This window comes from Anolis sagrei, chromosome 4, assembly GCF_037176765.1.
Source record: "Anolis sagrei isolate rAnoSag1 chromosome 4, rAnoSag1.mat, whole genome shotgun sequence".
NCBI classification, from domain to species: domain Eukaryota; kingdom Metazoa; phylum Chordata; class Lepidosauria; order Squamata; family Dactyloidae; genus Anolis; species Anolis sagrei.
This window is the reverse complement of record NC_090024.1, coordinates 232,948,526-232,971,789: the sequence shown is the minus strand read 5'-3', so window position 1 is coordinate 232,971,789 and position 23,264 is coordinate 232,948,526. Positions and strand designations below refer to the sequence as shown.

Genomic DNA, 23,264 nt, shown 5'->3' with positions numbered 1-23,264 from the left:
ATATAGCTATATATGTGATATATATATATATTAGTTATATATGCATTATATATATTTGTTATATATGTGTATGTGATATATATAACACATGTATAGTTATGTTATACATATATCACATAGTTATGTGTGATATTTATATAATAGTTATATATTCGTTATGTATATATGTTATATGTGTATGTGATATATATATATATATATCACGTTATGTTATACATATATATAGTTTTGTGTGTGATATATACATCATATATAGTTATATATGTTATATATATATATATATATATATATATATATATATATATCACATCTATAGTTATATGTGCGTGTGATTATCATACTTATCACAGAGCACCTATTGTCTGAGCTACATAAATTCCCGCTTTTTGTACAGGAAGCTCCCAGGCAAAGCCAAGAAGGGGGCGTGGCTATCTCTCTGCAAGCCCCGCCTCTCTCTTTTCTTGAGATGACATCACAGCGCCAGCCTCTTCTGTTCTCTCAGAGGCAGAAAACCAAACGGGGGCGTGGCTACCTCTTCGAGACCCCGCCCTCAGGGTGACGTCACGTCGCTGTCCCGCTTTCCGCGCGCCTTCCGCCAAGGGTGCGCGCGCACTCCCTCCTCCCTCTTTCCCGTCGCGTTCTTGTGACATCAGCCTTCCTTCCTTCCTTCCTTTCCGGCCTGGCTGGCGGCGTGTGAGGAGGTGAGGCGCGGCCTGGTCCGTGTTTGGCGGGTCTCATCCTTTCTCCCGAGAGTCAGGCTAGGGAATGGGGAGCTGGGGGGAAGGAATAAGGGGATATGGCCAGCTTTTCCATGCTTTCTGAAGCAGGAGGGAGGCCTGCTTCCTCGTATTTGGTCAGAAGGGAGGTTTGGAGGGGACTCCCTTCTGTAAATAGGCCTTCACTGGATTATGGTGCCCCCTTGCACCACTGTGATGCCCCCCCCCTTGGACTGTTTTCACACCTCTCGCGTGACCTTGATGCTTCTCACACTATAATAGTGCCCTTTGCACTATCACAACACCTCTCGCACGACTGTAATATTCCCCCTATTTACAATTGTCACAATTCTTCTCTTCCTCCTCTTCTCTGGGCCTCTTCATAATAATAATGATAACAGCAACAACAACAATAATAAAATTTTATTTATATCTCAAAACAGCTTCCAACATATTACTGTCATACAAAAACCTCGATCCAAACAAATATATAAAGCAAAGCAATCAATAAACATAAAACATCTTAAAATAAAATCATTTTAAAACAATCTACGTTAATGTGATATCTTGGATTATAATAATAATAATATCTTTATTTATATCCCACTAAATCTTTATTTATATCCCAAACATATTAAAGGTAAAGGTAGTCAGGGTTCTTCCTTTGGCAGATCGTTCCACAGCTTTGGGGAGGCCAATGAAAAGGTCCTCTGGGTGGTGGTTGCCAGTCGGGTTTTGGCTAGTTGGAGTACTGGAGAAGACTATCCTTTAGATAACCTGGACCCAAAGCATGTAGGGCTTTAAAGGTCAAAACCACAGTACTTTGCCTGGACACTAAGTGGCAGCCACTGGAGTGAATTTAGGGTAGGCGTGATATGCTCACTTCTAGATGTTCCCGTAACCAGTCTGGCTGCCATATTTTGAACCAGCTGGAGTTTCTGAACTTGATACAAAGGTAGCATATATAAAAATGAATCATATTTAAAAGTTAAGAATTTGAAATCCATTACAGTCAGTTTGCTGGCAACACCGCAATGAGTCGCCCTTGGGGCTGAGAATTGCGGTATATAAGCACAGTAAGTAAGTAAATAAATAAATCCTGTTTCAGAAGTGTGTTTAGGATGGGTAAATTTAGTTACCCATTCTAAACGGGATTGTGGCGCAGCTGGCTGAGTGTCAGCTGCATTAAGATCACTCTGACCAAAAGGTCATGAGTTCGAAGCCAGCCCGGGTTGGAGTGGGCTGTACTGTAAATTAAGTAATTAATTAATACAGTGGTTCTCCACCTGTGGTGAAATCAATGCTTGGTCAAAGTACATCACAAGATACAATTTTCAGGGCTAAAAGTGCATTTCATGATGGTGGCAGATGAAGGATTTTTTCTTTCTTTCTCTCAGGTAGTGATATATCTTCTCGGCATTTTCCTATTTCACGTTATCTGTGGCAAGCAATCTTGTATTAAACAATGCAGAACGACGCTGGAGAATTCGTGGACTTGTATGTGCCCCGCAAATGGTAAGTATACAGGTGATGTTGTAAATGGCCACCCTGTCTTAAATAAATTGAAAAATACCTCTTTACAGAGAACAAGCAGTATTAGTCTACAGCAAACAGTCTGTTGGCACCTTTAAGATTTAACCAATATTGTTTTGCATAAGCTTTGTGAAGCACAGCCTACTAACACAACTAAGTAAAATAAGAATTTACCCAGTGAGCTTTTTGTTCATCTGTTCCTCCCTCACTGTACCACTTCATTTTGTTGGTGAATACTTGCAATGGGATATGATGTTCCACTGCACTGAGGTGAAAGCCACATGTTGTGGAGAGGAGAAAGAATGATGTTTTAAAATAAAACATTTCAAGAAGAATGGGTAGAAGAAGCAAGCAGTTCTAAAGGGGGGAACAGTAGGCCAATTATCCAATTGTTTAAATATACTTCAGACAAAGGTATATGCAAAAAATGGTTAGTACATCATCAAATATTCTTTCTTGATATTCAAAATGGAATAAAACTTTGAGCAGTGCATCACCTAGGAGAACGTGTTGTTCCATACTACTAGAAAACAACAAATATAATTGATTACAGTCCTCGATTATTGAACTTATATATTAAGAATCCTACCACCAGATGAAAACTCAATAAGGAGTTGAAACCAGTTGTGGATGGTGGACGAGTTCTGTCTCATACAACAAGTAATAAGAACACTCTTCATGTGTGAATACAGCAGTTTTACGTGAAGAGGAGTGCATTCATCTGTTGAAAGAGAAATAGTGGAAGTTTCCTTAACAAGAAAGAAAAATACGATTTATATATGAACATTAGAGCCCCTTGTGAAGAGTATATTTATCTTTATAGAAAGTAATAAGTATATTCATTATATCATGAATGCAACAGTCTTATGTTTCACTGTATATTATGTCACTTGATTATGTCCTAACCATTTTTGCATATACCTTTGTCTATTAAAACAAGTCTATGTTTACTATCACTCTCACTCTTGTACCATTGGAACTATGGATAATTGGCTTTCTGATCCTAAGAAATCAATTTTCTTTTATATCATTTCATGGGAAAAGGTAGTCAGCAGATCAATAAATGCGGAAGGGCTCAGGGTATAAAGTTAAAAACCACAGAATAAATGGGAATCAAGAAAATGAGTTCATGGGGTAGTGACTGTGGTGAGGTCTTGGGATGTCAAAAGAGATTATTCTAAGAACTAGACGAATGCATCTCAGCCAATAAATATTTTTGTGGCTGCTTTATGGGACTGAGATAGTGTATCTGTTTGTGTGCCTTCAAGTCATCTGTCAGCTTATGGCAACGACACATCAATTAATATGTTTAAATAGGTTGTGAATTAAATAAAAAAATTGCATGTGCATATCTGATCATACAACCATTGTTAGAAGAGGCCCCATAAGGATCAATTGTCCAACCCACTGCTTAGGGCAGAAAATGCAAGTAGACCCTGTGGAGGCTTTGTTTTGTTTTGTTCTTTAATAGGACTGCAAAACTTGTAAATGGATACTAGTCTTGTGCTTTGATTATGTATTCTTTTGTGTTTTTTATATATTTTCAGTTCTGCGAGTAACAGGATAATTGGGGCAAAAGACCATGCTTCCATCCAAATAAATATTTCGGAGGTAAGTATAACATCAGATCATGGAAGATGAAAACTATAAATGTTCCACATTTTAGTGAATTTCATTTAATGAGATTTTCAGTTTGCTGTTCACAAGGGCTGAGTAGTAGTCATTACAAAAGTCACCTTTAGAGGTGCTAGGCTTCTAAGGCAAAATAAGAATAGAATCAATACAGTACTAGGTATAACAATAACATCACTGTAATCATTATAGCTTTTCTTGGACTTGGGTCACTCTAAAGCAGTGGTTCTCAACCTGGGGTTCCCAGATGTTTTTGGCCTACAACTCCCAGAAATCTCAGCCAGTTTATCAGCTGTTAGGATTTCTGGGAGTTGTAGGCCAAAAACATCTGGGGACCCCAGATTGAGAACCACTGCTCTAAAGGATGGAAAGGATGAGCAATTGCTGTGCTAACCTTTCCTCTGCAAAGGAGAGCCAAATGCAGCAGTGCATATGCAGCAATATAGGACTAAGAACTTTGAGAGTCTAAAGGTCACACATAGAAGGACAGAAGGAGAGACGGTGAATGATGCTGAAGCAAAAGAACAACTAATAATCCCTTTAGTGTCCTTTAGTTTTATTACATACTTCTACCCCCTCCCCTTAAAAAAACATCAGAACTAGTTTAACTTGTCAGCATTTCCCTTTGCTTTCTGAATTCCTGCTTCGATTTGGATATGCTGCAGATTAGGAAAAATGAAAAATAAATCCTTTTCCATGTATGGAGCATGCTTCTTTTGTTCCAGACATTTTATTGTGATTTTTAAACCAGTATGTTTATTTTCACATAACTTTCTGTTTGGATTTATATAAACCAAAAGATCACTGTATCTTCTGTGTGTTGTCTGTTTTCCAACTATAACTTCACAGAATTTAATATATATAATCTTTAATCCCAATTTCAGGTTGATAAAGTCACAGGCAGAGTTAACGGCCAATTCAAAACATATGCAATTTGTGGAGCAATTCGTAGAATGGTAAGTATCTAAAGATTTTTTTCTAAGTGTACATGTTTGGCAGGCATAAGTAGCACTCCAGTCCTCAGTTCTGACAAATGCTAAATCCACCAGGAGGCTAATATGGTAAGTGGTGCCATGATCTCATGATGAGAACTGATATTCACCACCTTAGGAAGAACAGTAGCGACCAATTCATTTAAGAAAAGAAGGTGAACATATCTACAACTGCAGGCTAAATCATTAAAAGTATGATTTTTTAGGATTTGTTTCTCTTTTTCTCTCCTTAAATATGCCTCTTTGAAGTTTGGTACATATTGTGGAGATTATGTATAGGACACTCTGAATATATGGAAATATACAGATATTGGGGCAGCTATTTAATAGTTAATACCTATCCTTTAGATGGTTTGGTGTTCTTTTTATTTATATTGCTTATTTGTTACATTGAGCCCCTGGTGGTGCAGTGGGTTAAATCCCTGTGCCGGCAGGACTGAAGACCGACAGGTCGCAGGTTCGAATCCAGGGAGAGGCGGATGAGCTCCCTCTATTAGCTCCAGCTCCTCATGCGGGGACATGAGAGAAGCCTCCCACAAGGATGATAAAAACATCAAATCATCCAGGCGTCCCCTGGGCAATGTCCTTGCAGACGGCCAATTCTCTCACAAAAGGAGTGACTTGCAGTTTTTCAGGTCGCTCCTGACACGACAAAAAAAATTGTTACATTGTACATTTTGTTGTTAGCCAACAGACATATAAAGGAAGGGAAATGTTAGAAATGCATTTAAAAAAAAAACATTCATAATAGGGGTCATACATCAGAGCAGGAACACCTCAGATCTTAAACACCACATCAGCTTGGTAAAATCAGCAAGCGGTTTATTGAAGAATATAAGTAAGCAGAGCAGTAAAATTAGCAAAAACAGTAAAGTTCTAAAATAAAGGTTAGCCCATGAGCTTCAAGGCAAAACAAGATCCATAAAAATCCATGAAACGGGCACAAGAATCAATGAAACAAGGCAGCATGAAAAATCCAATACACAGATTAGGAGCTTGGCAAAAACTTGGTACATGAAACTAAGAACACTTGAAAGCAAGACTATCATGAAATTCCAACGTTGACCCAACTGAGGCAACTCCCATGAATTAATATAAAGATTTTCCAAATCCCAAAACCAAAAGGAACACATTTCTCTTGACCTTACCACTAGATTAATGTTTCTTATCCCTCTTTTCCTGTAAACAGACTGATCTTCTTTGTGGTTTAGCACTCTGTCTCTGTTTACAAAAGCCTTGCTTTCTATCTACACTCTCATTAACTTGACTCTCATTAACTTCTGCACCTGACAAATCATCTTCAGGCTGTTGCTCTGAGAAAGATTGCAAAGGGCCTCTTGTCTGAGCTTACCTCAGGCCCAGGCAAACCCGCATCCCCATTGCCAACAGACCCAGGCCGACTATCAGGAACATCCCCATTCCCATCATGGAAATTGGACACAATGACAGGCTGGCATACAACAATAGATCAGTTTCAGAGGCAAAGTGCAATATAGTTTTCTACATACATATTTCTTCTAGGCAGGTTATACATTCCAAAGCAAATGTAAGTTTGTTTTTTTTTTAATGCAGACAGAACTGTGTGAAATAGTAATATTTGAGGGTGTGTTCTTAGCTACTTTAATAACAGAACTTATTTCTGTGCTTTAGGGAGAGTCTGATGACTCTATCTTGCGCCTGGCAAAAACCGATGGCATCGTTTCCAAGTAAGTTGTATGTATGAGACTGTGGGCATTTGAGCAAGAAAACTTCCTTGCAGAATATCAACTCTTTATCTGGGATGCAGTGCAGAAATGTACATCGGGCTTGTGTTGTTTTATCTAGCCCCTTAAACAATTTGAAAAGTAAACATTTGTTATTTGTTTTCTTTTGTTTTTGCAGGAATTTCTAGCTGAAGAAGCACAATGATATGGAATTTGTTATAAAATAAAAACTGGGAAACATCTTTATGTGCCGTGTGTTTTTTTCAACTTGCAACAGGGACTCTTTAAAAAGATGACTAATCCTTAAAATTAGGACATTCTTGGAATGGATCAGATAAGGCAGTTTTTAATCGTAGAAGTAGAAATTTCTACTTAGAAATCAATTTAACAGTACTACATGAAATTGCTGTCTAGTGTCTATCAGATATCTCACTGCGACTTCCATGAAATCACAAGCTCATATTATCTGAGGTGCTGCAAATAACAAAATACCATGCTTTCAAAGGCTTTCATTGCCGGAATCACTGGGTTTGCTGTGAGTTTTCTGGGCTATAAGGCTATGTTCCAGAAGCATTCTCTCCTGACTTTTCACCCACATCTATGGCAGTCATCCTCAGAGGTTGAGGAGTCTATTGGAAACTAGGCAGGTGAAGTTTGTGTATCTGTGGAATGCCTAGGGTGGGAGAAAGAACTCCTTGAGGCAAGTGTGAATGTTACAATTGACCACCTTGATTAACATTTAATGACCTTTCAGCTTCAAAGCCTGGCTGGTTGCTGCCCGGGGGAATCCTTTGTTGGGAGGTTTCCAACAGCCTCCTCAACCTCTGAGGATGCCTGCCATAGATGTGGACAAAACGTCAGGAGATAATGCTTTTGGAACATGGCCATACAGCCCGGAAGACTCACAGCAACCCAACAGAAATACCTTCCTAATTTATATTAGGCATGTAGAAGCACTTTACAGGAGCACGCAGAGAAAAAATTATTTCCGTGTCAATCGATCCAATTGGTTTGTTTCTAATGCTCTTATTATTTAATATTTTCCCATGGTATAAAAAAGGAATTTGTTTTAGCAGTGCAATCAATTAAAATAATTTCCCTTTGCTTGTTAAGCTCTCAAATGGGAAAGTGCAGGATATTGCTGTCCTGTGATAAATTATAATTATTCCAAAGCATGTAAACAAGTTTTACGAAACACTCAAGCAGCTTCTGCTTCTCGTAGCCAGTTAATGTTGCTGAGGTAAAAAAGCTTTATCTTCAGCTATTTGCTTAACACTATCCAAAAGGCTATAGCCAAGTAGATTAAGAAGACACATAACTGACATTGCCTTTGTTATCTTGTCCCTCTCCTAATTCTGGCTAACATCCATCACATTACACTATTGGCCTGATATGTCTGCAATGTTCTGTTGTGTTAAGGGTAGAAACAGTCTTATTTTAAATTTCCAAATAATAGCAGGTTGAAATGCTACAGCAAATCCTAAATAATAATGTAAGGAAAATATCTTCTAGGCCTGGATCCAATAGTAGCTTGAAGGCTATGTTGGAGTAGCAAATCTCCACAGAACCTCCAAATTCAGAGCTTTAGAAAAATATACTTCACATAATAGGCAGTTCTGAAGAACACTATTATGCATTGGAGGTGTGTGTGGGATTAACATAACTCGGAAACCACTGGACGAATTGCTGCCAAATTTGGCCACAAGACACCTACGAACCCAAGGAGTGACCATCACTAAAAAAAAATGTCATTTGGGAGTTGTAGTTGCTGAGATTTATTGTTCACCTACAATCAAAGAGCATTCTGAACTCCACCAGTGATGGAATTGAACCAAACGTGGCACACAGAACGCCCATGACCAAGAGAAAACACAAGAAGGGTTTGGTGGGCATTGACCTTGAGTTTGGGAGTTGTAGTAAACATACATCCAGAGAGTACGGTGGACTCAAACCATGTGGTCCCCCGCCTATGGAACACTCCCCAGAGACATCAGAATGGCCACCTCCCTCCTGTCTTTTAGAAGAAAAATCAAGACCTGGCTTTGGGACGAAGCGTTCGATTAGTAAGCAGCAAGTAAGAAGAATTTAACACTTATGGCAATGATTTGACCCGGACTGGATTTTAGACTTGATTTTAATAGGCGTGTGTTAATTGTTTTAATTATTGTTTTAATATTTTAATGTATTGTTGATTGTTTTATTATGATGACACTGTATGGTATTTCTGAGCCCACCCTCGGGGGTGAGAAGGGTGGGGTAGAAATATAGGAAATAAATAAATTAGTGCTTCATGCTTCAGTCTTAAAAAGGCCAAAAGATTAAAAAGTGAATTTTTTTTATCTATTTGTTGTTTCTAAGCACTCACAAGATAGTTTGCATGCAGCCTGTTTTAGAGAATAAAATCTTATCTGAACAAAACCAAACCAGTGAGGCATGGAGAGGTGTTTTATCGCAGAGGAACCTCTGTTTCCTAAGTCCTAGATAAAGGCTAGGAGTGGATTTTTCCTCCTTTCACCCCTTGTCTTTTGTATGAGCTTATCTTTCTCTAGCCTTTCCAGTTGCTATCAGTGTGAAGCACAAACCAACACCTGGATGTCTGGCATGGCTTTATTCTGGCAGGGCAAAGGGGGGCTTGGTGACTGGAAGTCCCAAGTTTTCGGGTAGGCTCTAATGCTGCCAGAAACATCTGCTGCAAGTGATCATTAGATTGCCCTTCCTTATAAAGCTCACTCTTCACAATAGAGAGGGATGTTACAATAAACACTTGACCACCCTTATGGGCGCTTTGGATTGCTCCCTAAATCCTAAAAGCATTCACAGTCCAGCTCAAAATGTGCATGAAACCGATTGAAACAAGAAAGCAGCGATGTGAAAGCAGCTGCATAACCCATTCCGTCAGATGGGTAATGATGACTTCCAGGTGTTTCTGGGGAGCCACAGCTTAAAGCTCACAGTTCTGCCTGCATTAAATTGCCGAAACCTTGATTCAGTGTCTCCCATGATTACATCTTCTCTTTCCATGAGCTGATTAGCTATTCTTGGAAACAGATCTAACAACTTCCTGGGTTGAGAGGAGACATGATAGCCATGTATAAATATGTGAAAGGATGTCATAAGGGAGAGGAAGCAGACTTGTTTTCCGCTGCCGTGGAAACTAGGACTCTGATTCAAATTACAGGAAAGAAGATTCCACCTGAACATTAGGAAGAACTTCCTGACTGTAAGAGTTGTTCAGCAGAGGAACTCTCTGCCTTGGAGTGTGGTGGAAGCTCCTTCTTTGGAAGCTTTTGTACAGAGGCTGGATGGCCATCTGTTGGTCTCTTTCATCTGTAATTTTATGATTCTACTAGCCGTCCCCTACCACGCGTTGCTGTGGCCCACATGGGGGTTCTGTGTGGGAGGTTTGGCCCAGTTCTAACGGTGGGATTCAGAATGCTCTGCGATTGTAGGTGAACTATAAATCCCAGAAACTACAACTCCCAAGTGTCAAGATTCTATTTTCCCCAAATTCCACCAGTGGGCATATTGAGTATTTGTGTAGAGTTTGGTCCAGATCCATCATTGTTTGAGTCCACAGCGATCTCTGGATGTAGGTGAACTATAACTCCAAAACCAAAGGACACTGCCCACCAAACCCTTCCAGTATTTTCTGTTGATTGTGGGAGTTCGGTCTGCCAAGTTTTGTTCAATTCCATCATTGCTGGGGTTCAGAATGCTCTTTGATTGTAGGTGAACTATAAATCCCAGAAACTACAACTCCCAAATGACAAAACCAATTTTTTTTTAGTGGAGGACATACATTGGGTTGTTAGGTGTATAGTGTCCAAATTTGGTGTCAATTCGTCCAGTGGTTTTTAAATTCTGTTAATCCCACAAACGAACATTACATTTTTATTTATATAGATGTTCATATACATGTACTAGGGACCCCCCGGTGGCGCAGTGGGTTAAAGCACTGAGCTGCTGAGCTTGTTGATCGAAAGGTCGCAGGTTCGATTCCGGGGAGCGGCGTGAGCTTCCGCTGTCAGCCCTAGCTTCTGCCAACCTAGCAGTTCGAAAGCATGAAAATGTGAGTAGATCAATAGGTACTGCTCCGGCGGGAAGGTAACGGTGCTCCATGCAGTCATGCCGGCCACATGACCTTGGAGGTGTCTACGGACAACGCTGGCTCTTCAGCTTAGAAATGGAGATGAGCACCACACCCCAGAGTCAGACATGACTGGACTTAATGTCAAGGGACTACCTTTACCTTTACCTATACATGTACTATGATAGTGACATATTCCAAGGCTGGTTATTATTTTTTTCCCCAGCTGTATTATTGCTGCGTCCAGTCTTTCTAAAATCCTGTTTTCTTACCAGGCTAAATTAGGATTGGCAGCTAATCTAGGGAGCTTTTTCAGAAGTATTTTTAAGACTCCAATGTGCAGTTAAATGGCCTGCACTGTTCTCAGACGAGAATAGTTCAGACCTCGAAAGAGCCTTGAAAGGGAATGCACTCTACAAGGGGTGCCCCCCCCCCAACCTTTCCCTTACATGGTTACATTACACCAACTTGTGAAATTCTCATCTGCAACTTACAGAGTCTTGGCATTCAAGGACATCTGCACCAATTCAGGAAACTTCATCTAAAACCTCAGGTTGCCTAGCTGAGGTCATGGCAGGCTGGGCTCCATTCCTTGGGAACATAATCCTCCTTAACAAAATTGTGTTACGTCTCCTTCAGTTTTGGCAACGGAAACGGGCTGGAATAGATAACAATTTATGAAGATTACATGCAATTTCAGTCCATTGGAACAAAGTAGGAATTTGTTGTTTTGCTTGCAAGTTGGTTCTGGTTTATAGTAAGCATATAATATAATATTTATTTATTTTGCAATGTTTATATCCCACCCTTCTCACCCCGAAGGGGACTCAGAGCAGGTTACAAGTTGTATGTATGTACAGTATATTATATTATTAGCATAGCACAATATTAGTATTATATATTACTATATTGTACCATACCACTATACTGTAATATTATTAGTAATATTACAGCTATACAAATAAAAATGTAATGTTCGTTTTTGGGATTAACATAACTCAAAAACCACAGGACGAAATGACAAAATTTGGCTAGAAAATACCTAATGGATCAACGAGTGACCATCACTCATGAAACACTGGAAGGTGCTTTAAAACCTATATGATGATACAGTGCATGCATGGAAACAACTCCCCTGGTCTCACCCTCCTGCGCAAGGGAAAGAGCTAGCCATACTAGCTTTGAAGCGAAAGAAAGAGGTAGAGAAGTAAGAAAGGAGAGAAAGATGAAAGGAAAGAACAAGTGGGGAAGGAAGGAAAAAGGGAGGGAGGGAAGGAAGGAAGGAAAGAAGGAAGGAGAAAGGGAAAGAAAAAAGAGGGAAGGAATGAAAGCAGGAGAGAAGGAAGGAAAGAGCGAAAGAATGAAGGAAAGGATGGAGAGAAGGAGGGAGAGAAAGAGGAAAGGAAGGAAAGAAAAGGATAGAGAAGGAAGAAGAGAAAGAAGGAAGGACAGAAAATGGGGGGGGGGGGGGATAAGGAAGGAAAGAGGTAGGGAAGGAAGGAACCAGACTGAGGTCACAGCAAAATGTGGCTGAGAACAGCTAGTGTAATACCAGGGGTATTTTTAAAGTAAGGTCTCTTTTGTTGTAGACACTAGTAGTTCGCGCGCATACCACAACGAGCGTGTGCGTCGTGTACCGGCATGCCTCGGGAACAACAGTGCTCAGTTTCCGCTCTGTAGCTCACCTGTACGGTTCTGTTCTGTGCTTTAAAAATGTTTAAGACTATCAACTCACCCTTCGCATGTGAGGTTCGCTCAGTGATACGGTTTTTGTCAGCAAGGAACCTGCCTGCTGCAGAAATTCATCGACAGATTTGTGAAGTGTATAGTGATACTGTTATGAGTGAAAGCAAAGTGCGTAAGTGGGTACGACAATTCAAAGATGGCCGTGACAACGTCCATGATGAGGACCGATCCGGTCGCCCTTCTTTGATTACAGTGAACTCTTGGTTATTGGAGCAGGCGGCAAGTTTTTATGAAGAGGGTATTTTAAAATTGGTTCAGAGGTATGATAAATGTTTGAACAAACTTGGCAACTATGTCAAAAAATAGAGTGAAGTATGTACTTTCTGAAAATAAATTTACTTTTTTGAAATAAACTTTCGTTGTGTACTTATGTTCAAATGGACCTTACTTAAAAAAATACCCCTCGTATATATTTTTTTTCTGTGACAGGAACAACTTGAGAAATATTATTATATTGTATTTTCAGTATATTGTATTACAATATTATGATCTTTATTTATTTATTTATTTATTTATTTATTTAGGTCATGTCAGGAGCGACTTGAGAAGTTGCAATTCGCTTCTGGTGTGAGAGAATTGGCCATCTTCAAGGTCATTGCCCGGGGGACACCCGGATGTTTTGATGTTTTACCATCCTTGTGGGAGGCTTCTTTCATGTCCCCACATGAGGAGCTGGAGCTGATAGAGGGAGCTCATCTGCACTCTCCCCGGATTCGAACCTGCGACATGTCGGTCTTCAGTCCTCCAGGCACAGGGGTTTAACCCACTGCTCCACCGGGGGCTTCTTATGATCAATATTATATTACATACAATATATTATAATTATTAGCATAGCACAATATTAGTATTATATATTATATAATAGGGTAGTCTTGACAAGTTTTGTGCAGAGTGGATTTGACATTGCCTTCCTCTTTAGTTGAAAGTGTGTAACGTGCCTACAGTTATGCACTGGCACACAATCCCACCACCACAGATGTGTAGCACATTAGTGGGCATTATTTTTAGTGAAACATATTGATAATTTGTAGTTAGAATATTTTGTCATCCATGACAAAAGAGAAAATTTTCTTTTAAGCTGCTGTATACATTATTCATAATTTAGTTTACAGTAATTTGGAACGCGTTATGGGAACAAGTGTGTTTTAACAATTCCCCTCCACTTCCACCTTTATCCATGGAACTAATTAGCCTGAAGTAAACAAAGGAAAGCCAGCGAAACCCTATTTCCAACCAGGAAGTGTGCTATTGTTCAACCGCAGGCAGGAGTTCCTCTGGATTAAGTCCCCAAACTGGAACTCAATCCACAATGTTAGATTTCTATCGGACACATCCAAATGTTTATTTTTAAATCTGCACCCATTGGAAATCAATCTAAAAATTTAAAAGTTGATCTAGGACCTCAGCCTGTATTTTCAGAAAGCCATTATAAACATCAAAACACAATTTCTAAAATAGGAAAGTACAAAAGCTTGATGAAATGAGGGAAAGGTTTCACTGAATCCTCTACAATGCAAGCACTGCAGGCAATTCATTCACCTGGAGGGAGTAGAATCCAGAGGCCATCACAGAAAAGCCCTCCTCACCCAAAAAAGGGCTGATAAATAAGGGAAATAAAGTTACTATCCCTCCTCCAAATTTCTCAGATCTTGTTGCATATAGGTAGCCCACAAAGGGGCACTGGGTCTCATCATCCTCTCAAGTCAGTCTCAAACATCTCTTTGTAAAAGTCTGGAGAGAAGATCCTACAAAGACTCAGACTGAGGTATCTCCCCCCCTTCAAGGTGTAGGAATGTCTTCATGAAACAGCAATAGTGTAGCACTCCAGGGATCTGCATTCTGGGTCCTTGGGGCCAGGTTGAAGTTGATGTTGTCCCTCTACATCCCTGATGGGTAGAAATTGAATTCTTTGTTTAATTTATCCCCAAAAATACCCAACAAGTGCTTTGAGTAATTTTCTTCCTTTTACAAAGCAGTCTTTGAAAGTGACACAGGCTATTTGCAATGCAGGATTTATTCTGCCCAAAATTCGAAATGCTTGATTTGCATTGGAAACACAACTTTCTGTGCAGATATATAATTTTCTGGACACAAAAAGCAGTTTCCACACATTGCTTTGATTGTTTATTCCTTCATGGCAGGAGGTCAGGCGGATAGCCTTTGGGATCTTTTGCAACTCTATAGTTCAACTAGCCGTCCCCTGCCACGCGTTGCTGTGGCCCGCCCTGTGTGGGAGGTTTGGCCCTATTCTATCGGTGGGGTTCCGAATGCTCTGTGATTGTAGGTGAACTATAAATCCCAGCAACTACAACTCCCAAATGTCAAGATTATATTTCCCCCAAACTCCATCAGTGTTCACATTTGGGCATATTGAGTATTCTTGTAAAGTTTGGTCCAGATCCATCATTGTTTGAGTCCACAGTGATCACTGGATGTAGGTGAACTACAACTCCAAAACCAAAGGACACTGCCCACCATACCCTTCCAGTATTTTCTGTTGGTCATGGGAGAACTGTGTGCCAAGTTTGGTTCAATTCCAACGTTGGTGGGGTTCAGAATGCTCTTTGATTGTAGGTGAACTATAAATCCCAGCAACTACAACTCCCAAATGACAAAATCATTTTTTAGTGAAAGATATACATTGGGTTGTTAGGTGTCTTGTGTCCAAATTTGGTGTCAATTTGTCCAGTGGTTTTTGAGTTCTGCTAATCCCACAAACGAACATTACATTTTTATTTATATAGATGTGTGAAGATTCTCAGCAGGACAGAATTCTTCTCATTAGGCTTTCTTTCAACACATTTTCTAACTATTTTATATGAAGTTGGTCCCCACAATTCCACGTGCCTACAATATAGCTTGCTAAAACTGAGCAGAATCATGAAATTTCCAAAGCACCAACCAGGTGAAAGCCTGTTGGCATCAGCTAAAATTCAAATAGTTTTCAAAGACAACTCTGCATAGAACACACAAAAATTCCCGAAACAGAATGGATGCCATGCAGGAAACAGTAGCCAAACCTTGAAAGGATCACTCAAGGTTTGGTTTCTTGTATCTCACTTAAATAAAAAGAGATGTCATAATTGTAAAAGCAAATCAGCTTATATGCATTTTTGACCTCAGTTACCCAGTTTTGCATTACTTCTCTTGGCCACTGTGTGGTCCCCAAGAGCTGTCTTCATTTTACCTGTAAAACAGGTAAGGTGTGTTTGTGTGTATACATACATACATACCTGTGTGGTTTGTTTTTCCTTAGAACCTACAAAATTCATTTAATAAGGTTGCAATTATGTCTGAGCTCAAGGAAAAAAATAAGCTATGTAGTGCTAAACTGTATGTATGTGTTTTCAAGTCACCTGTTGACATATGGTGACCACATGACATTTCCAGAGGTTTCTCATAAGCAAGGAATACTCAAAGAGGTGGTTTTGCTAGTTCTGTCCTCTGAAATATAGCCCTGCAGCACCTGATGTTTCTTGGCAATCTTCCATCCAAATTCAAAACAAAACTGATTCTCCAAGAACAGATAGGATCTGGTGTCTTCAGGGTAAAAGATAAAGGTAAAGGTTTCCCTTGACATTAAGTCTAGCCATGTCCGGTGGTGCTCATCTCCATTACTAAGCCAAAGAGCTGGCGTTGTCCATAGACACCTCCAAGGTCTTGTGGCCAGCATGACTACATGGAACACTGTTACCTTCTCACCGGAGCATTTATTATTTATTATAATTTACATTATTTATATACCGTCTTTCTCACTCCTAGGGGGACTCAAAGCAGTTTTTATATTTTTTGGAGGCCATGCTAATTTTCTCTGTATTGTTCCAATTTTAGTATATGTGCTGCCGAAGTGAGCAGTTCCTATTGATCTACTCACATTTGCATGTTGGCAGAAGCTGGGGCTAACAACAGGAGCTCACACCACACTCTCCTAAAAAAGAATTTTGTTCCTTTCCATGAAGTCTTGCATTGCATTTCCATGAAGTTGCTAGCATTGCAAAGCATAAGACAGTAAAAAAATCCATCTCATGTTTTGCAGTGTGTGCTCTTGACAACTTTGGATATTTAAACTGTATTTATAAATGTTTAACTGAAGTTTAACACACTTGTTGTTGTTGTTCATTCAGTTGTTTCCGACTCTTAGTAACTTCATGGACCAGCCCACACCAGAGCTCCCTGTTGGTCGTCACCACCCCCAGCTCTTTTAAGGTCAATTCAAGGATGCCATCCACCCATCTTGCCCTTGGTCGGCCCCTCTTCCTTTTTCCTTCCATTTTCCCCAGCATCATTGTCTTCTCTAAGCTTTCCTTTCTTCTCATGATGTGGCCAAAGTACTTCATCTTGGCCTCTACTATTCTTCCCTCCAATGAGCAGTCAGGCTTTATTTCTTGAAGTATGGACTGGTTGGGTGATAAAAATAAAATAGCTTAATGAAAATGTAATGAGAAGTCAGAATCTCATTTTGGGGAAAAACACTTTTATTTTGCTCCCCCCCCCCCCCCCCCCATCTACCCACACACCCGGGCAATTGTAGAAAGCCTGATACCACACAGATGGCTACAAATGTCCAAAAAATAAACACCAGGGAAAACAAAGATAGAAGTGTGTGAAACTCCTTATTTTGAACAGCATCTGTCATAAGGCAAAGTACAAAACAAAAGAGCATCCATATTAAAACTTGCCCTTCTATCTGTCTACTGTAAATTTTCCATTTGATTGACAGAAAGCACAAACTGGCCTAGTTATCAATTGCAGGAAAGGGGTGAAGGTTCACCCTTGGCTATCCTCCCTCCTCAGTTCATTGGAATGTCACATGTAAATGGAAAAGATAACAGGGAACCCTTTCGAAGCTCCTTCCCCAGATCTTTCCAAATAGCTGTAACAAAAGCATTTCCCTCCAGTGAAGCCACCCAGAAACAAACATCCTGGGAACTGGCAGGAATAAACCAAGGGGAATTCAGAGCCTCCCGAGGAGGGTAGTTACTGATTGGAGATAAAATGTTTGTCAGAGAATCCTCATAAATCTCCACCGGGTTTAAACAAAATGTCACATAGCCACAGAATCTATCTGCTCTGAGTCTAACTTTGCTGCTGAACCCAAGAGAGAACTGCAGTTGCTTCCAGGAAGACAGCATTTCCTGCACGGTTGAGAAATAATGGCTATATGAGTTTCAGATTAGGAATTGTTTTGATAGTGCTTTTAACATCCATGGCATATCCCCAGAAGTGTTGCTGAGTCCTATTGGGAGAATTTGCTAGGGCTGAATGAAAAGTAATGCCTCCACCTTTGTTACTTTGGTTTGGATGGGAATATTTTAATAAATCAAACGCAGAAATAATCCTTAGAATGTGCTCTTTAACTACCACTTTTCACTTTTCCACATAATCACCAGACAATTGGATGCATTTCTGCCAACGATGAACAAGTTTTCTGAAGCCGTCACGGAAGAAGTTGACACTTTCCACAACGAGCGTCTCACAGTTCTCTCAACATCTTCATCAAAAGCATAATGATGTCCCTACAGATCTTCTTTCATTATCTGGAACAGATGGAAGACAGGTGGTGCTAAATCTGGACTGTATGGAGCAGTGGTTCTCAACCTATGGGTCCCCAGGTGTTTTGGCCTACAACTCCCAGAAATCCCAGCCAGTTTACCAGCTGTTAGGATTTCTTGGTATTGAAGGCTAAAACATCTGGGGACCCACAGGTTGAGAACCACTGGTATGGAGGATGTTGTACAGTGATGAGATCCACTCGCTGAAGTTTCAAGTCTGTGCATTTTCATTTCAGGCATCAGCATCCTGGGTACCCATCATGCATAGATCTTCCGATAGCCAAGGAAAGCAATAATGAGACCCACACATTCTTGTGAAATGCCGATTATGCTTGAAATTTCTTTCTGAGTGATACGACGATCGTCCTGAATCAATCTGTCAAATTTTTGCTTGTGAAACTCAGTGGTTGCTGTCACAGGACGTCCAACTCTTTTTTTGTTATGCAAGTCAGATGTTCACACCTCAACATCTTTAAACTTACTCGCCCAATGACGCACAGTACTCACATCAACACAATCACCATAAACAACTTGTATTCTCTGATGAATCTCCTTTGGGGTGACACTTTCTGCTGTCAAGAATTCACTGACTGCACGTTGCTTAAGTCGCATTGACCGACCGTCTGCGCAGGGTTTCCATACTTTGAACTTTAACAACACAACCGTTCAACGCTAAGGCTTCCCGGCAAAATGGAACTGTAGAGGAGAGTCTACTGAACAAGCCAGTACCTGCCACATACCAGTACTGCCATCTGTTGAGGAGTTACAGAGGTGGAGGCATTACTTTTCATTCAACCCTCATACATCAGGAGTGGGCAGGTTTGGCAAGTCTAGGGGGCAGTGTTCAGATCTGGGGGCCTCACTATCAAAAATGATAAAACCTGAAACAAATTGGAGCAGGCTAGATATCAGCTTTTGGTGTCAAAACATAGTACAGGGATAGCCACTTATTGAAAAGTGAATCCCCTTCTAGGAGAGATAATTCACCTTTTAAACTAGAAAACAACTTTCTTGTCTGTCTTTTATCTCTCTCTTTCAAAAACTGCAGGCAACGAAGGTAAGCCAAGGACAAATGGAGAAAGTGGGAGTAGATAGAAAGTGAAATGTTTTAAAAGCAGCTGGAAAAGTGAGCTGTCAAAGGATTAATCAGGAAAGACGGAGGGGGTGATATATAGGAAAAGTTGTTGCTTGAGGATCGCGTTTCTCTTGCACTTTTAGCTCTCGAGAACTCAATCCTATTGCAGTCTGAAAAAAATCACAGAGTTCTTGAGAGAATCTACACAATAGAATTAATGCAGTTTGACAAGACTTTAACTGCCATTGCTCAGTAGAATGGAATCATAGGAGTTGTAGGTCAACAAGATTTTTAGCTTTCTCAGCCAAAGGATGCTGGTGCCACACTGAACTACAAATCCCAGGATAGCATAGCATTGAGCCATGGAAGTAGAAGTGCTGTCAAACTGCATTAATTCTACAGTGTAGATCAAGTATGGGCAAACCCAGGCCCGAGGGTCTCTTTGTTCAGGCCTTTCTCTCTTTCACCATCCTATCCTTCCTTCCTTCTCTCTTTCCTTCCTTCCTTATCATCCTCTTTCCCCTTCCCTCCTTTCTTCCTTTACAACCTTTCATCCTTCCCTATTTATTCCCACCTTCCCTCTCTCCCTTTCTTCTTTTCCTTTTGTCTTCCCTTCTCTCTTTCATCCCTCCCTTCCTTCTCTCCTTCCCTCCATTCCCTTCCATCCTTCCATCTTTCTCTTCCTTTCTTTCCTCTTTCCTCCCTCCTTCCCTCTTCTTCTTTCTCCTTCCTTCTTTCCCTTTTGTCTTTCCTTCTCTTTTTCATCCTTCCCTTCCTTCTCTCCTTCCATCCATTCCCTCCCACTCTTCCATCTTTCTCTTCCTTCCTTTCTTTCCTCTTTCCTCCCTCCTTCCCTCTTTTTCTTTCTCCTTCCTTCTTTCTTGCCCTCTCTCTTCCCTCCATTCCCTTCCACTCTTCTTTCCTTCCATCCATCCTTCTCTTCATCAATTTCTTCCTCTCTTCCTACTCTTTTCCTTCCTCATTTCCCCCTGGGGGGGGGGGGGGTGTTTAACTGGGAGAAGAGAAGATAGAGAGGGAATATGAGGACCATGTTTCAAGATTTAAAAGGGTGTCACATTGAGTTGGAGGAGGGTGGGGGTGAAACTGACTTTCTGCTGCTCTAAAGTCCAGGGCACAAATGAGCAATGGCTTCAAGTGGCAGAGAAAGATATTAGACTGAAAAGATTAGGAAGAACTTCCTGGAGAGCGACACAGGCAGCCTCAGAGTGTGGTGGAATCTCCTTCTCTGGAGGCTTTTCCGCAGAGGTTGTCTATTGGGGGTGCTTTGATTGTGCCTTCCTGCATAGCAGAGGGTTGGACCGGATGGATCTTGGGGGTCTCTACCAACTCTAGGATTCTAGGATTCTATATCAGGACTCGGCAATACAGGGGCCCATGGATAAACCTTTTGTCTCCTGTTCAACATCAACCCCCAGCCTGCCCACCCCTCTCCAGCCTGCCATGCAGCCCCCAGGTTAGAAAATTTGCCCATGCCTGGTGTAAATACACCTCCTGTCATACCCACTTAGCCAAAAATCCCCTCTCCCCCACCCCAAGCACCCCTCTTCTATTACTATTGACCCCCTGTTCACTTCACAGAGCAAATGTCACTTAAATACACCAAGCAGCAAATCTGCAAAAATGTATACTTCCTTCCTAACCTTTTGAACGTAGATAGAGCAAATGTATCCACTTGAAAGAAACCTCTTTAATCAGTAAAAACCCAGGATTAGACAAGAAAGCCAGAGGCTAGAGGGGAAAAGAAAACAGGGCAAGGAAGGAGGAGGAAAAACCACTTTCTGCAGCTTGGCCTTCAGCCAAGATGCCTCTGGCTAAATCTGAATGAACCTGCATTTAACTGTTCAAGAGAAATGCTACCACATTGGTCTCTTCATGAACAAAAAGTTATTCATAAGGAGTTGTTCAAGGCCCAGTGAACCCTACACCATACTGTTTCAGAAGCTGCCTAAGATGACATATTGCTTTAAAACATGAATGAAATGTCAGGACCTGGAAACCAAAACAAGAGCCCTAGAAACCCAGAGATTTACTTCCTCCGTTCAAAATGATGGACTAAGCAAAACACACAACTATTCGCATCTCATCCCTATTGGAAATTCCATAACCTATTGGAAATAACTGCACCATAACCTTGTTGGAAAGGTAAAAATGACATCACATCTGTTTGGTAAATGTGAATCTCCATGAACATATGGAGATCACCTTTTGAAAGCCACTAGTCAAGAAAAGCATGACCTTGTTAGAAGTCAACTCTTTGAACAAGTGATATTCACAAGCATTTATGTAATGGTACACAAGTAACTCATCTGTTAAACTGAAAAGCCATGTCTTTAAATTACCACGGATAAAGATACGCCACTACAAAAATGTATTGGGTTAGCAGAAGATTGTTGTTTCTTTGAAGTTGAAATTGCATTTGTAATTGCCCAAAAGATATACACTCCCTTAAAACCTCTGAGTTAAAATATACACTCAAGAGACAAAACAAAGAAGTCTTCTTTAAAAATAACATCTCAGGTTTAATAACAAACTTCTTGTATATATTCAACATATTCTTTAAGCATATAAATATAGTCCAAACTGTATAACTGTACTCACTGAAGTCTGAAAGGAGATAAACTGCAATCCACCTCCATTGAGGTCTAAAAGCATATGATATATAAAAAATATGGAGTCCTGTGTCCAAGCTGCTCCCACACCAAAGAGGTATAGTCAAACTGACAAACCAAAATGTACATACAATATAGGTTAACAATTATACACATTTATGAACAGTTAGTGGAGGCTTGGAAGGTTGCTATTTCCAACAATATCTCGTGATATTTTTGCTAGAAAGCATATGTAGGGTCCTACAGAGGTGTCAACGGTATAGTTCCCCAATAATATTTCTACCACCTTCAGATTTTCCATCCTTCCACAAATGTCTAGCATTGCATTGATTTAAAATATAGGCATCTAAAGAAAGGGGCAGACAAAATTATTCAAGAAGCATGAACAAAAAATGTAGGAGCTGTAAATATGAATACCATATTACTAGAAATTTGGAAAATGAATGAAACTTTTATGAAAGGATAGAATTCTTATCCACAACCAAATGCCCCTATTTTTTCCCTGCAGCTTCATCCCTGGAACCTTGCTGCTGCTAATGAGAAAGATCTGAAAGAACGGTGAGGAATGTGAAGCTTGGTATATCTTCAAAATATTCATGTACAAACTAGCAATTTATGTTTCTGGGCTTTAGCACAGCCGGTTAATCACCAGTAGCAATAGACCACACCAATTGAAAGGTTGGCTGTTTGAAGCCCGGGTCAGGGTGAGCACCCAACCTTCAGTCCAGCTCACAGTCCATCTGTTGTACACCAAGGCTGTGATGAGCACCTTTGAACCCACAAACACACCTATGTTATTTAATAAGCAAAGCAGTTTGTTGAAGATTAATATAGTAAGTGCCAAAAAAGTAAAAGACAATCAAAGGAAATAGGAGAATATCCAAAAAAACAATCCATAAGGCAATGTAAAAGTATCCAGCAAAGTCCACTTCAGGAGAACAGGATAGTTCCAAAGTCCAATTAACCAAGTCCACAGGAAATAGTCCTTTAATCCAAAAGGTTGTAAGAACAAAGTCCCTTGAAGAATCAGGAGCAAACTTGAACAAAACCAAATGCAGGAGCCTGAAATCAGGATACACTTACAAGAATCTCAGTATGAACATGAATCTGGAGCCAGATATTTCATGAATCTCAGTATGAACAAAAAGGCAAGAAGCAAGCATGAAAGCTAAACGTTGGACTCACTGAAGAGCATGGATTCACAGGCTCTATATTTATTCAGAAAGCCATGGCAAAAGCATTCCGTTTCTCTTGGGAAACCTCTCCCAAACTCTTCTTTCTCTTAATCTTGCTGAACACCTCCTCCCTAAGTCCAGATGGTGACCATGATAGATTTACCCTTTGCGATCAAGGATTGCCTCCTCCGGTTTGCTCATTAGTACATGCCTTTCACTATCTCTATCTAATCTTGACTGTTTGGCCTCAGCCTGTTTCACATCAGGCTGTCTCAAGACATCTTTACCTTGGGAGCCAGCAATCCCATAATCCTTAGTTTCACTCTGGCTAACTGCATTTTCTAGGCCATCATCATCTGCATTCACAAACTCCTGAGAATCAACAGAAACCTAATCATTAAAATCAGACATTGGAACCTCTGA

General features: G+C 40.4%; 1 protein-coding gene across 2 annotated transcripts; it reads left to right on the top strand.

Moving 5' to 3' along the window:
* The first annotated feature begins 597 nt into the window (after positions 1-597).
* Positions 598-6,822, top strand: RPS21 (ribosomal protein S21). Of its 2 annotated transcripts, none has more exons than XM_060771984.2 (6): positions 598-701; positions 2,114-2,231; positions 3,797-3,860; positions 4,766-4,837; positions 6,524-6,579; positions 6,755-6,822. In XM_060771984.2, exons 2-6 carry the CDS (start codon positions 2,182-2,184, stop codon positions 6,762-6,764), a joined length of 252 nt encoding a protein of 83 aa, XP_060627967.1. In that variant the 5' UTR covers positions 598-701; positions 2,114-2,181; the 3' UTR covers positions 6,765-6,822. The 2 variants fall into 2 exon arrangements, with proteins under 2 accessions (XP_060627967.1, XP_067324323.1); XM_067468222.1 differs by having other exon boundaries at positions 692-716.
* The last annotated feature ends 16,442 nt before the right edge of the window (positions 6,823-23,264 follow it).